Consider the following 16159-nt stretch of genomic DNA (forward strand, 5'->3'; position numbering starts at 1 on the left):
AACCAACCCTCACAATAAAGCCTCCTTCATTTACCTTAAACTACAGGATGACGCCATCTGACTGACTGACTTGTGTAGGAGTAAATAAGCGGTTGAAGAAAAAGATTTTGGACAAAGACTGCATCAAAAACTGACTGATGCAGCTGTCTTTGAGGTTTAAATCCACTTAAATACAGAAAAGACCATTCTGCCATTCTGAATGGAGTTACCAGTAGCCGACAAAGGTGTTCATCTAGCTGCATACAGAACTGGACTTCCTCAATCAGTAATCAATGGGAAGGCAACACCTGGAGGATTTAATGAGTCTGATTTTTATCAGTGCTATGGGGACAGGGGCAGCGTAGCATCCCGTGGATCGGATGCCCTAACCGGTTACGAGACTCTGGATGCCCCACCACACTATGACTTCTACGCCAATACAGAGGTGTGGGGCCGACGGAGGCGCTTCAGGCCATCACTGTACCAGCTGCATGCCAACCCTGAGGTGAGGAATCCTCATGAAGTAATTCAAATGTACGAACTCTGTATATGTGTAAATGATTTGCATCACTTTTAATTCCTGTGTGCACTGTGTTGATTGTCTCAGTATCTGAGCAAAAACACAAGGCACATTTGAGCTAATTTCACAAGGAATTTTTTAAAGTGAAGTTTAGACCTTGATTCAGTTTAAAACTAATGAAAATATCAATGTTTCTATTCCTGGAAGAGGGATAGCTCCTTTGCTCTTCCTTTTTCCTATTAAAGGGTTTTTTGGGGGGGGTATGCCTTTTTTAGAACTGAGAGTCTAAGGCTAGAGGGTGTCATTGTGGCAAATTTGTGATTTCTTATTTTGAGCTACAGTATATAAAGCTTGACCTAACTTAAATTGACTTGACTAGGATGACTCCAAGCCTCCCTTGTATGAGGAAACCACAGGTGTACAGATGGAAGGAGGAGATAGCTCCGATGATGACAAAGAGGAGCAAAAGGAGCCACCACCTGAACCTCCTCGCTTTGGCTGGGTACAGGGAGTCATGGTAGGTAGTGTTAGACCAGTGTGGGATGTGATAAACCTGTAAGTTGCAGCTACTGAATACCAATATGTAAACTGTGCTCAAATATAAATAGAATTATACTTGAAGGGAAATTTGCTAGACTTTTTGTTGCTGTATTCACAATTTACACAAAAGTGTCTGCCGAATTAATAAATGTAAAAGTAAACATTCCTAACTGTATCAGACATTAACAGCATGCTGTATATTAAAAATAGCAAACTATTTACAAGCCAACAATGATAAACATTCAGTATTTTTCTTTTTCTTACTTTTCTTAAATGTTCACTGCTGTAATTACATAGTAATGACAAGAAACAAATCAGTAATAATTAAGTAGTAATATGTAAATCAACCTACAAATTGCAAAAAAACAACAACAAAACAACAAAAGCAGAACACACAGTTTACAGATGATCAAAACTAAAGTATAAATTCAGTTTATATTTTAGTTTTGATGGTCTGTATTTTGCCATCATATTTACTTTTCTTTTCTTTATTTATTATTTGTCCAGCAATTAAACATTTCAAAGAAACATTTATTGTGTCATCATGTTTTATGGGGAAACCATCAACATATAGAAAAAATACACACATTATAAATGTATTTATAAATTTTAATTATAAATTTTAATTTCTTCTTTTAGAAGATATTTTAGTCAAGGAATTACCTCAATCATGGCTATTTTCAATGAAGGCATAACATCACCTGACATAGTGGACATTAGTCAGAGTGTCTAAGAACTCAAACTGTATAAAGTGTAGTGAGGTTTGACTCCTTTTGACCACCTCAGTGGTATTCACTAGCTAAATATGATATTGGTGTTGAACTTCAAGGTGTGTTACCTTTCAAAAATGCTAGCGGGGTTTAATCAGATCAGGTGAATTTGTTCAATTCAGTCAGTTACTGTCTTTTTATAGATCCGTTGCATGTTAAACATCTGGGGGGTGATCTTGTACCTGAGGCTGCCTTGGATCACTGCTCAAGCTGGTATAGGTATGTCCAACAAAACCTATTAATTCACTTTTTATAAGCTTGATCCATACAACATTCTTTATATTACTTAGATGGTTAATTGTACACCGCTTCTGTCAGGCTCACTGTTATTATTTCTCTCTTTCTCTCTTTGTCTTTCTCTATCAGGTATGACCTGGGTGATTATCCTGCTATCCTCTTGTATAACTGGGATCACTGGTCTCTCTACCTCAGCCATTGCTACCAACGGCAAAGTCAAAGGAGGTCTGTTCACTCAGTGATGCATGCAACAACCTGCATTTGCGCCTTGCAGCACCAAAAGTCAAAAACTTATGTGACTGACATGTACTAGTATACACAATACTGTCATATCACAATGGAGTTTGAAATGTTAGACAAAAGAGGTTCTAATACCAAGACTGTACGAGACATTGGTACATTTATATTGTCTGTGACTGCTAACATTTTGACCACATTTCCCACAATACCTGTATCTCACTGCCCCCTCCTCCATTTTCTTCAGGTGGGACCTATTTCCTAATCAGCCGTAGCCTTGGTCCAGAGCTGGGTGGGTCAATTGGTCTGATCTTTGCTTTTGCTAATGCTGTTGCTGTGGCCATGCACACTGTGGGCTTTGCTGAGACTGTTTCAGACCTCATGCATGTGAGTACAGTAGTATGCAGTGTGTTAATGTGTGTGCTGACCAACTTTTACAATCATACAGTACAGGAAAAAGTGCTTTGTTATTGTCTTTAAACCCTCCTGAAATTTTTTAAAACTTTCTTCCTCAGGAACACGGAGCTGTCATGGTGGACCGAACCAACGACATCCGTATCATCGGCATCATCACTGTCACATGTCTGCTAGGCATCTCAATGGCTGGCATGGCATGGGAGTCAAAGGTTAGCTCAACCAAACACATGAGACCATCGATAACAAATCAATGGTGATTTGATTTGTTATCACCCATCAAAGCAGTTTACGATGGTCACCAAGGATCACAAGCATGACTTTTCTTTTTGATGTCATGGTCTCAGTGGTGGAATGTAAGGCACATTTACTAATGTACTGTAATGTTATTAAGTACTGCACTTAAAGATACCCTGTGGCATTTTTGACCACTAGTCGCACTATGGAGCAATGTTTTTAAGATTCCATGAATCAACAGCTGGTGACTGTAATGTGCCAAAAAAGAAGAAAAGAAAAAGGAAAAGTGAAGAAGAAGACTGTATGAATGTAAACAATGCACAATTGAAAATATTTCAATTGGCTTTGTAAATGTTTTATGAAGAAGGAAATGTACTCAACAACCACACACACCTAAGGATAGGTAATGACCTAAGGATGTGTTTTGGTGAGAAACAGTGATTGTTAGCATAACTTTTGTTTGCTTACATGAAAACACACAGTGACACCTTTAAGTACAATTTTGAGGTACTTTAACAGTTTTAATTATATAGTATATTATAGTATTTCCATTTTATACTACTGACACTTCTACCCTACAACATTTCACAGAGAAATATTGTACTTTTACTCTACTACATTTATTTGACAACTATAGTTAGCCTGCAACTTACTTTAAAAATGTATATTTACATACGAACTGTATCGTCAGCTTATAAAATATGATACATTGTTTTAGATTGAACTACCCAAAAGTATGTACATTTGTTCAAATTAGCTCCATCTCGACAAGATGCACAATTAAAGGGTCACTCACACAGAATTTACACATCATCAGTTTCATGTCATGTGAAGCACTATTTATTTATATTGTTTTTATCAGTATCAACAGTTATATTGTGTCTTCTCAGCCTGTGGATGGAGCTTTTAAATTTGAGAAAATAACCCTGGTGATGTCATCAGGTTACCTTGGCCTTGGCATGGAGACTACAAATTTTAATGGAAGGCATCCGTTACAAACTGGGGAAATAACATTTGAAAGACATGAGCGTTTACCAGATAGAACGGGTCTGATGAAAGGCTCAGTAAGTTGCATTATGGAAAGTGTAGGACCCACCGTTTTTTTAATCTGTCTTTCACAAATTCTTCAACTTTAGAAGTGCAACTCTAAAATGTTGGATTACCTCTTTAACATTCTGCATACACATTAATGCATCAATAATAATTCACTATTTTTATATATAACATAATACTAATAGGCATCATCCGGCTGTATAATGAGAACTTTTACTTTTGATACTTTGAATACATTTTGCTGATAAGACGTCTGTACATTTACTTAAAATGTTAAATGCAGGACTTTAACTTGTAGTTAAGTATTTTTACATTGCGGTATGGCTACTTGTACATAAAGGATGTGAATACTTCTTCCATTAGTCCTGCTTGTGTTTGAGTACAATGTGTTGGGCCTAAGTGTAAGGGACTGGCATTACAAACACAAGTCAGCCAGGAAGACTTTACTGTATGTGTCATTTACAGTGCAGCTCTTAATGCAAAGTCATAGATTAGTACCACCCACCACATAAATACAGCTCGAAGCCCAACCCATAACCCATGCGAAGTGTAACTACTCATTTTTCCAAGTCAATTAACCTCAGCTAAAATTCTCCTTATGTGTATTATACTACTGTGGTAATGAATTACAAAAATTGACATTCAAACATTTCCAATGTTTTTTGTCTTAAGCATGCGGGGATGCTAGCATACTCTCCATAGATAGCATGATAAACCCAAGTTTACTTATTTGTGTTACCACAGTGGTACACTTAGTAGGTGGTGAAACGGTTGGTCGCTCTTGCTCGTAAATGTCTGTCTGTATTGATATTTTACTGTATATTCTGTCTTCCACAGGCCCAAGTTCTGTTCTTCCTGGTCATCATGGTGTCATTTGCCAGTTACATCGTTGGAACAATCATTCCTGCTTCACCAGAGAAACAAGCCAAGGGTTTCTTTAGCTACAAAGGTGACTGTTTGATCCATTCTGTCCATGCAAGTTTTTTCCTGTTTCAGTAAAAACTGAGGGTATTGTGTGTGTGTGCTAGTTTTCACACAAATTTAAAAATCACCAGTCTTAATCACAAATGATAGAAGTAAAACATTTTGCTATGATCAGCAGCTTGTTGAAAGTAAGACTCTCCCTCTCAGAGCTCTCCAGTAAACTAGCTATTTTGCCCTCAACAGCGGACATCTTTGCTGCCAATTTTGTGCCCAACTGGCGGGGACCAGAGGGCAGCTTCTTTGGCATGTTCTCCATTTTCTTCCCCTCGGCCACTGGTATCCTGGCAGGCGCTAACATCTCCGGTGATCTGAAGGTATACTAGTTTCTCTCTTTTTCTCCGTCCCTGTTTGCTTGCTTTATGTGTCAGGTATTTTTTGTTCCTGCAATTTCATACCAAACCAAATTAATTACCTGTACTTTACTATGCATTTACCTAGCATGTTTACACCTCTCCCTCCCAGAATCCAACTGTGGCCATCCCCAGAGGAACACTGATGGCTATATTTTGGACCACCATCTCCTACCTCATCATCTCTGCTACCATTGGTACTGTATGGCCATACTACTTACCAAACTGGGACTTAGACTGTGTTTTACCCATAGAGTGAGCTGGCCTTTGAATCAATGTGTCCATGGTTATTTTGCAGTAACATCTGGCTTGATGAACATTCTCCCACTTGATAAATGGCTTCTTACCAACAGCATTTAATCTTTTGGCATAAAATGATTAATTATTATTTATAATTAATTCAGGATTAAATATATAAACATGTCTTATAATGATTTAATGTGTGCTTTTGGGTGATCAAGTTGTGTCCATATGAAGTAAAAATCCATCAAATGTGTGAAATTTGGATATACTGTAGATATGTTGCCATTAAAGCAGTGATACAGTATTTTGATAGCAACATGCAGATACTGTATATAGTAGGCATTATGATTATAGAAACTCATCTGCCATCAATCCCCCCCCCCCCCCCCCCCCCCCCCCAATTTTTTTTTGGAAATTAAATTTAATAACACAATTACTACCATTAACAGGTGGATAAAAATGGTTACAGACAAGCTGTATGAAATAATTATGTTCAGTATTAAACCCTTTTCAGCTTTTACACTTGAGGTTGAATAAGCTTGTGTGTTTGCATTAGGGGTGTGCCCAAATCTAAATACGTTATTCAGCAAAGAATGAACAGTGGGGTTTTTTTTCGTTTTTTTTTTTTTTTACGAACATTTGTTTTGCACAAATATTTTAAAAATTATTTGTTTTTGGGGAGAAAAAAAAGTCAAATACCACCACGCAGGTCAGTTACATTGCTATCTCAGTCTCTCTCCTCTGTTCCACTGTTACATGTATCAGCAGGTCTCAATGAGGGGAGTCACATTCACCTGCTACATGATGCACATTTCCTGATATGGACATTAGTCCCGGAGTTGGGGGTGTTCCCCAGAGATAAAGCTGAACTACTGACACACACGAAGTGCTCCTTAGGGACTCTCCATAACCTGTTGTTCCCCCTCTCCTTTCCACAGTTAGGTTGTAAAAAATAGGCAATAAATGAAAAGTGCAATAATCGCCTTTGAAGTTCTTCTCTACATGTTACACGCTCTGCTGTCTCTGTGTTATGGGTGTATAAATAGGTAGAGGTCTGTCTGCAATGAGGCGACGAGTTAAGTTTCAGCTCAGTAGTCAGCACAGTCATCTATGATCTGGGAGACTCTAGTTTGAGACCCGGACAGTTTATTCATAAACATTTATTTTAACACACTAATATCCTAAAATTAAAAGTGTAATAAAAACAAAAACAGGATTTTTACGCCTATTTCCACGTTTATTTGAATACAAATACAAATCTAAATAATTTTGCTGCCTCAACAAATATAGATACAAATACAAATACTGGGTTCTCTGCAAATCCCTAGTTTGCATATGCATATTTGTTCATGCATGCTTGTTTGCTTGTGTTGTTTGCTTCCTTCCAGGATCCTGCGTAATACGAGATGCGTCCGGCCTGTTAAACAACACCCTGTCTTCCTCCTCATCCAGCGAGGATTGTGTTGGTTTATCTTGTCAATATGGATGGGACTTCACTGAGTGTATCAAAAATGCCACATGCACTTTTGGCATCAGTAACTACTATCAGGTCAACACAAGCACACACACCCACACCCACACACACACGGCATGAAAATGAGTGATATGTGTTTATCTCTAGGTATTTTTATATCTCTTTATATAACTTCTCAAGCTTCTGAAAAGCTGTAATAGGCTTTGTTTTTTACGTAAATGTACCAGCATGGTTATCAGATCAAATCACAAAATTATGCTACACACAGGACAACTTCTCCCACGATTTCTGGGTAATGCGGTCCTTAAAGTATTGGTTCCATTTTTTTAAAGTCTATTTTAATAGACATTACATAGACTATAGTAAATCACTTACACGAGTACAATCTCCATACAGTATGGGATGTGAGTATTTTATAGACAGAAGCTATCCTTTAAACTTTGAAAAACCCACTTACCTCATGTTGCCACTCGAGGTCACAACAGCTAAAGTTACCTCATGCTGCCGTTAGTTCAAAGAGCTTCATTTGACTTTCATTGCTACAGAAGACACAAGAGAAAAAAGTTACAGCCGCAAGTCAGCAGTAGTGTTGCTCTGCATTAATGATACTCTCTGTAATAGTCACTTACATTAACAGTGGGTCACCTTGCAAACAAACAAGCAGTTCTCCCTCTGTGAGAGAAATCAGACTAATAAGTAAACAGAACATTTCTGTCTCCAGTCAATGAGCATGGTGTCAGCCTTCGCCCCCCTTATCACCGCCGGTATATTTGGTGCAACACTGTCCTCTGCTTTGGCCTGCCTGGTGTCTGCCCCCAAAGTGTTCCAGGTACACACACACACTGAAACACACACTAGATATGCTTTAAGCCTTTATAGTGTCTCATGGAAAATAAAATAATTTCCATATTTCATTGCAACTTTGTCCATCTCCCTGTGCCTGTGTGAACACCAGATGTTCTTATCTTAGTTAATCTTGTGACTGACCTATTTTCTTTGCTGTGACAATGATTTTTTTTTCTCCTTTCATTCTCCTTTGGTAGTGTCTGTGTAAGGACAAACTCTATCCTCTCATTGGCTTCTTTGGCAAAGGTTACGGCAAGAATGACGAACCACTGCGAGGCTACTTACTGGCATACATCATCGCTGTTTGCTTCATCCTCATTGGTGAGGTTTTGAAAGGATTCTCTGACCCCTGTTGAGTTGCAAAGTGGGGAGAGCTGCTTTGGGCACCTCTGGCTCTGGATGTGGAAGTCCCATTCATTCTTCCTGTAGACAATTTTACCTGACTCTGACTCTGACTCTTTACCTGAGCTCCTCTACAGCTTGGATTGGCATGCAACTCTCATGAACAACTGCATTACAAAATATCTGGTTCTCTGATAAAAAGTCAAAGCCTGTGTACATTTGGGTTAAAATTCTGTTACATGCACTACTAATGACGTGTGAACGCTAATAATTACACTGTTGAGAATTAATTAGTTAATTTTGGATGAATTCAACAACTATGGCACCATGTTTTGTTCCCAAATGCAACAACGGTATATTTTAAATTCACTACAGCTTCATCAATGCTTCTGACTGTCTTCTTCTCCATTGCAACAGTGGCTTATTTAGAGCAGTCTGCTATGCCAAAATGATGGACAAAACATGATTTCTCAGAAAAAAAGCTGGAATGTTTCAAATCGATGGTCCTAACATAAACCTACAGGGTTGTTATGTTATCCAGGAGTTTCTTTTTGGTTTAAATTTGGGTTTATTGACAACACTCTAACATATTATAAAATACAACATATTAGACATTGTCAGGGATAGAATGATAAATTCCTGGACTTATTTCATTTTTTGTCCCTAATGTTCTCACAGTCCATTCATGTCATCCTCTATCAATGAGCAGTTCAAAATTCTAGTAGTTGAAGAAATTGAAAATATCCAATATCGACATCCGAAGTTCAAAATGATGTAGTATGATACAGTTTTACCCAAGTCTCAAGCCAAAAGATACACAAAAGTAATTGGAACTATGTTCTTCTTAAATCATTCTTTTTGCTGTCACCTTCTGTCTTTCCTCTCCTCCAGCTGAGTTGAACACCATCGCTCCCATCATCTCCAACTTCTTCCTCTGCTCCTACTGCCTGATCAACTTCAGCTGCTTCCATGCCTCAATCACCAACTCACCAGGTAGGACACTCATGTCTCAAATGTTCCGACAATAAGTATGAAAAAGGTTGTTAATTAAACACAACATTTAGCAATGAAATACAGAAGAATTCTGTTATGAGAAAGCTGAATTCCTGGTTGATGCAAAGTGTGTGGGCATTTGTGTGTGTATGGTATATGAATGTATTTGTGCAGGTTGGCGTCCATCCTTTGGGTTCTACAGTAAGTGGCTCTCGCTGCTGTGTGCTGTGTGTTGTCTGGTGATCATGTTCCTACTGAACTGGTGGGCAGCTCTCATTGCCTTTGGCATCGTCGTCTTCCTTTTGGGATACACACTCTACAAGAGGCCCGGTAAACTCATACTCACACACGCATGCACAGTCAGAAAAACCAACTGCTTTTCTGCTGCATCATTTTAACTCTGCTATGCTCTGTGCGTAGCTGTGAACTGGGGATCATCAATGCAGGCGAGCTCATATAACCTTGCTCTGAACCAGTGTGTGGGTCTCAACCAGGTGGAAGACCATGTCAAGAACTATAGGTGAGTGACAGGATGTGATCAAATCTGCAGTTTGTCTTCTTTGTTCTTAACCAGAGTGGAAATGTTTATTTTATGGCCTTTTTTGTATTTGGAAGTGGCATAAGAGTAAAAAGAATCAAATTGTAATCCTTTAGTTGAGCATGATCCAGCAGTTATGAATATGTATTAATGTGTACATGAATGCAACGTGTTAAATATTCACTGAATCAAGAATGAAAAACAACAAGAAATAACTGATTTTCAACATCTGGCTTAACTTGACGCAGCTTTGCTTTCCTTTCAGACCACAGTGTTTGGTACTCACAGGTTCTCCCAGCAGTCGTCCAGCTCTGGTGGATTTCGTCAACTGTTTCACAAAGGGTCTCAGTCTCATGATGTGTGGCCAGGTGGTCACTGTGAGTACAACTCAACATGACACACACATATGCATCACTCAGTAGAGATTATATCTGAAAGGATTGGTTTTTGATTCAGTAAAAACACATGAACAAACGAATTGTAGGAATCATCGGATCGCTTTGTACTTTTAAACCGAAATGCTCCAACTGTTGGGCAAATAGACATATTTTCATTTCATCCTGTATTTTTCAGGCTGGTTCCACTCAGTCAGTAGTGGAGAAGGCGAGCAGCGACAGTCACATTACCTGGTTGAACCAAAGGAAGGTGAAGTCTTTCTTCAGAGATGTGGTGGCTACAGATCTGCGATCAGGGGTTAACATGCTGCTACAGGTCAGAATTACACCAGCACTGTTTTATTAGTTTATTTGACAGAGACATTGCTCATTTATCTACTGGTAGGTCTACCACTTTGGTCCAAAGTGAAATATCTCAACAACTACTGGACGGATTGCCGTGACATTTTGTACAGACAAAAATGCCAGAGAATTCAGTCTACTGACATTGATGATCCCCTGTTTTTTTCCTATAACGCCACCAGTGGTTCAAACTCTCCACTTTTCAAGTAAAATATCTCCACATTTACAAGCTTAGTTGGAATTGAAATTGTGTACAGATATTCACGGTTCTCAGGATGTATCCTAATGAACTTGGTGATGCCATAACATTTCTTTTAGCACCAATATCAAGTAAAAAATGGCAAAGGCTAATAATGAATAATGTATTACTTTAACTTTATGACCAAATACTTGTAAAAACTAATGGCATTCCCGTCAACCTCAGCTGTACTTTGTGTTTGGTGCTAATTAGCAAATGTCAACATGCTAACACGCTAAACTAAGATGGTGAATAAGGTAAATATTATACCTGCTTAACATCAGCATGTTAGCATTGTCATTCTGACAAATGTGTTAGCATTTAGCGCTTAGCTAAAAGAGCTCCTGGCATGATTCATCTGTTGTGAGGGTTGTTAAAAAAGATTTAAAAAAAAGAAAAAAAAACCCTAAAAATAGAATTAAATAACATATCTCATAAAAATGTGTGCACACAACATAATAAATACACACAAAGTAATACAGTAGACATTCACCAATAAATAATGCCATTAAAACACACAGTTACACATTATAAATAAGTATGTCTAAAAATCTTCTCTGACGTCTTCTCCTCTTTACTTGTTCCCATGTTGTTTGACTGTCCACCAGGGGTCAGGTTTAGGTCGTATCAGACCTAATGTTCTGCTGATGGGTTTCAAGAGAGACTGGCGCAGTGACTCACCTGAGGCTGCACACAACTACATAGGAATACTGCAGTGAGTACAGTGTGAATTAATTAACCTCATATTGAGTGTGGGTGTATACTTTTGAACTGTTGTTATAAGCACTGATTATCATATTTTCGCAATAAAGCTGCCTGAAACAAAGTATGTGTGTGTTCATGTGCTTGTATATGTGTGTTTCAGTGATGCATTCGACCTGCAGTACGGCGTGTGCGTGCTGAGAATGAGGGAGGGACTGGATGTCTCTCATCCATCTCAATCACATGGTGAGAACCATAATTCAAATGAGAGTAGAGTACACTGAGAGTAAATTAATTTCACACCATCAATAAACTCTGACTGCTGCTACAGTGTCAATGTCAACTTGTTGGAAGTTAACAAGGGGCACGGAGGGAAGTGCTGTCCACATTCATCCATCATCATTATATTTACTGACTACAAGTAAATTCATTTAAACAGCAAGTTCCTCTGCTTTCATTTCAGTCAATCCAGGCTTTGATGGAGGACTGGACACCATAAACACTATATCTGCCCCTTCCCGCCTTCAAACCATCACTACATGTATGTATATGCATGATCATGATTTATTTCTTTTATGTATCATTGCAATTATTTTAAATTTTGAGTAAAAGTGGCTGCCAGTGAATCTTGGTAAATTAAAGATGTAAACGGCAAATACGTTACACGTTTTTTCACTTAAATACCCAGAGTGCTTGTAATGTGATGTCAGTAAAGTGCTCACACATATACACTCTATAAAGATAACATTTTCTGTGTCCACAATATTGCTTGCAGCTGCTGTAACTATTGAACCAGGGCCTCAGCCAAGTACAGCGTTTCAGAAAAAGCAAGAAAGGAAGACAATCGATGTATACTGGCTATCTGATGATGGAGGTCTGACCATCTATTCATCTATCACCTCCTTCTTTTCTTCCCTTTAGAATATTATTACAAATATCCTCATCATTGTGTGTGTGTGTACTTCACCAGGTCTGACCCTGCTGCTGCCCTACCTACTGACTCGGAGGAAGCGCTGGGCCAGATGTAAGGTTCGAGTGTTTGTAGGAGGAGACACAAACAAGAAGGAGGAGCAGAAAGAGGAGTAAGAACTTGAATAACTCACCAATCATTCAAATTACTGTAATATTTGTACAATTTATGTGTCTGAATAAAATGAATGGCTTATGGATATCAATGAATTATCCAGTTATAGATGTTTTTCACAACAGACAATTTGATTAGCATAGCAGGAAACAGCTGGAAAACAATAGGTGTAACGAATAACATTAACGATGACTCCAGTCTATTTAAACTTCAATAACTGATTTTTTTGGCCACTTCGGGGCAGCAGAACCAAGCTGTAAACACAACATTGACATATTAGCACTTTGATCAGTTGATATGGCAATATTATTAGCAGACAGTTGCTTATTTACACATCTAGCAGACACAGAGCATTCGTGGAGCCATGTTTCTGGCTTCCTGATGACTCTAAGTCCAATATTTACTCTCCTTTTAGCTTTGTTTTGGTCTCCACCAACTCCTGAGCAAAGTATTGGGCTCTTTTACAGCAGAATGCCCCACTGTTCACCAGCTAGTCACTAACTTTGTCTGTCTGCTGTTTGGATCTGGGCAGGTAGTGTACAGTCAGTTTTTAGAGCTTTCTTCTGCCTCCCTTGTTGAATAAAACAGCTGCCTGCAGCAGAGAGTGAATCGAAACAGTAAATTTGCTGGTCATAAAACCAAAACGATGAGCTCAAAAAATGCTATTCGGTTCAGCAGAGCTGAAGGGAACTGCAGGGTTGGTAATACTGTATTTCTCTTTGAGTCTGTCACTACAAGTGACCTCTTTCACATTACACAGTCTTTTCAATTTGTTGTTAATATACAAATATTGATTAGAGCAGCATCCGTGAGCCCACATGAATAACATCACCATGGCATTATTCATTAACGATATCAATTACACCTGTGCTTTTCCTGCAAGTTGAAATGTCTGTTGTTAAAAAAAAGACTATTGCTGTGATTTACAAGTGTGATATTCTGTTAAAATAGATCTTTATTGTTCACTACAGATTTATACTGTTTTCTCAGGGTGTTGGCACTGATCAAGAAGTTCCGTCTTGGTTTCCATGATGTTGAAGTGCTTCCTGACATCTTCCAGAACCCCCAGCCTGGAAAGTAAGGCTTTCAAAGCTTGTTTATGAGAATGAAGCAACACCAAATATCATCAAAGCTGTTGGTAGTGAAAACCTTAACCACAGGGGGTCGTGATGAGGTTTTGCGGATGTGATGTTGCCTGATAGAGTAGAAAAACAATCCTCACAAATAAAAAAGAACAAAGTGATCCAAACTTGCTTAACATAATTGTAACCGTCACCCCTGTGCTCCAGTGTTCTTCAGTTTGAGAATATGGTGAGTCGCTTCAGGCTGGAGACAAACCCTAAGCAGGATTCTGATTCTGGGCCACCGAGAGCACAGGAGGAGCCCTGGAGGATCAGCGACCAGGATCTGGAGAGGAACAAGGCCAAGGTCTGACACACACCATAGCAACCTGAATCACACACATGTAGAATTTAAGAATCAACAAAATTGTCACTTTTTCTCCACTGTCCTCTCTTTCTCTGTGGGATTCAGTCCCTCCGTCAGATCCGTCTAAACGAGATTCTGCAGGACTACTCCAGAGAAGCGGCACTGATTGTTATGTGAGTACAGATGATGATTTGTACAGATCATATTAGATGAACACCTCATTAAATCTCATTTGGTGTGACTCCTGACAGCACCATGCCAGTGGGGAGGAGAGGAGTGTGTCCCAGTATTCTCTACCTGGCGTGGCTGGACTTCTTGTCACGTGATCTGAGACCTCCAGTCCTATTGGTCAGAGGAAACCAGGAAAACGTCCTCACCTTCTACTGCCAATGAAATGTCTTCTTGAGTTTGATGTACAGATAATGATCCACACTATCATCATCCTGAACTTTTTAACTGACATAAGAGTAACTTTTGACAATTAATGATTATCTCATTTTGTAATTAATGCATGATTCCTGTAATTACTACACTGTAGCCCTTTAATTCAACGTCGTCATGATTTACACATTTTAGAATTGCTACAAAAGTGAATCACTCATGGGAACAGATTTAAATTGAGGCCATAATTGATTGTGAAGACTTTTGTTGTCTAAATGATTTGTGATTTTTTGACATCATCTCCAATTATGTGCACATAAAATGTGTTTGTTTCTTTTTTCCTTAAATCTATTGCACATATTAAGGCATTGAGGAGTTACTTTATTTGATGTTTATAACTGTAAAATGATAAGATAAAGAAAGACTTGTATGAACAAATGGAAATCAACTGCCAGACAGGACAGTGAATGTTATATAAAGAGACTGTGTGTATGAGTGTGTGGGTGGGTGTGTGTGTGTGTGTGCTGTTGTATATGGTCACCAATCAACAAGGGCAGAGGCAGTTTCACCCTCTAGCCCACCCCTCCCCTTTCACCTCTTTCAATCATTAATCTGTATGCTGATTCTGAGCAGTGCCACATTGTATCAGTTGGTAAAGATTTAGTTTCTGTATATTCAAGTATACTATATCTAGAGTTGTTGAATAATAATTAATCTTTTCAGAAAATGCCAAATAAACACCTGGGTGTTTATTTTTTTATTTTTATTTTTTTCTTGCATTGCTTTGAACAGTAGGGTATAGTTGTGATAATGTGGTGTAGCAACAGGTGCTGCTAAAGTGTCCTTGAGACTCTGAATCCTTATCAGCACCACAGGTGTTCTCCTGTAGCAGACTGAACTTTGACATTTATGCAGGAAAAATTTATATTCCTTTAGATTATTTTGATATCAAACTCTGAAAAAGTCACCTTCATCTATATCCCATATCATTCCTGTATGTAGGTAATATATTTTTACTGAGACAGGTTGACTGCATCTACTAACCACTAATAATAATCTAGCTCAGTTCTTATGCAACATAACTTAACTCTATCCATTTTAATATTTAGATTTTGTTTCCAGTGTGTTCAATGCTGGATATCTTGCAAGTTAGTTTACAGCTGATGTAACATTACTGATGCAACTTCATTGGATGAATGTTTGCCGACAGAAAAATGAATGCTATCATCTGAGAGGGTAAATACAAAAAGAGCTCTCACTTTGTCTCCATTTCCAGGAACTGTAAACATCAAACAGGGTTGTCAATGAGAAAAGTTGCAGAGGAGAGGACTAATATAAATGTACTGTATGAATGGCTGCTGACATTCATGGATTTTCAGGACGACGTTATGGAACAAGCAATGTGCATTAAGAGCTAGAAAACAAATTGCTGAAGGTATTTCCTATGGCTGTTGTTAGCAAATGTGGCTGCTTCTTTTGTCAGCTCAATTTAAACTTGCAAGCCAAACTAAGAAGCAAATCAATCGTATCAGATAATCTACTCTCTTACTTGTTCATGTGAAGTCCCCCACCGCTCAAAAAAATGTTTTTCTTCTTGTTCCTACAGTCTAATGTTTGAGCCTCACACTGTGCAGAATGATGGATGTGCAGAGTTTGACACTAGAAGGATGTTTTCACATTCATCTGCTGACAGTGGAAAGTTTCTCTGTGCTCACTGAAAAAACAGTTTTAAGGGGTGGGCCTGGGAACAACTATGAGTGACATTACAAATAGTTTGGAGGCTAATCCTTGTGCAATATGCAATTTACACAACTGTGATGTGGAAACTTGAA

General features: G+C 38.5%; 1 protein-coding gene across 1 annotated transcript; it reads left to right on the forward strand.

Annotated features, from left to right (window-relative positions):
- Window positions 1-26: 26 nt before the first annotated feature.
- slc12a3 (solute carrier family 12 member 3) lies at window positions 27-15087 on the forward strand. The gene is made up of 26 exons (XM_067588932.1): window positions 27-484; window positions 879-1016; window positions 1953-2028; window positions 2176-2271; window positions 2531-2670; window positions 2799-2909; window positions 4825-4936; window positions 5155-5285; window positions 5434-5518; window positions 6953-7113; window positions 7760-7867; window positions 8082-8205; window positions 9118-9219; window positions 9394-9549; window positions 9640-9739; window positions 10023-10134; window positions 10331-10468; window positions 11341-11447; window positions 11598-11680; window positions 11898-11975; window positions 12210-12308; window positions 12405-12516; window positions 13509-13595; window positions 13808-13946; window positions 14052-14119; window positions 14198-15087. Exons 1-26 carry the CDS (start codon window positions 200-202, stop codon window positions 14337-14339), a joined length of 3090 nt encoding a protein of 1029 aa, XP_067445033.1. The 5' UTR covers window positions 27-199; the 3' UTR covers window positions 14340-15087.
- Window positions 15088-16159: the final 1072 nt, after the last annotated feature.

Source organism: Thunnus thynnus, chromosome 5, assembly GCF_963924715.1.
Source record: "Thunnus thynnus chromosome 5, fThuThy2.1, whole genome shotgun sequence".
Classification (NCBI taxonomy): domain Eukaryota; kingdom Metazoa; phylum Chordata; class Actinopteri; order Scombriformes; family Scombridae; genus Thunnus; species Thunnus thynnus.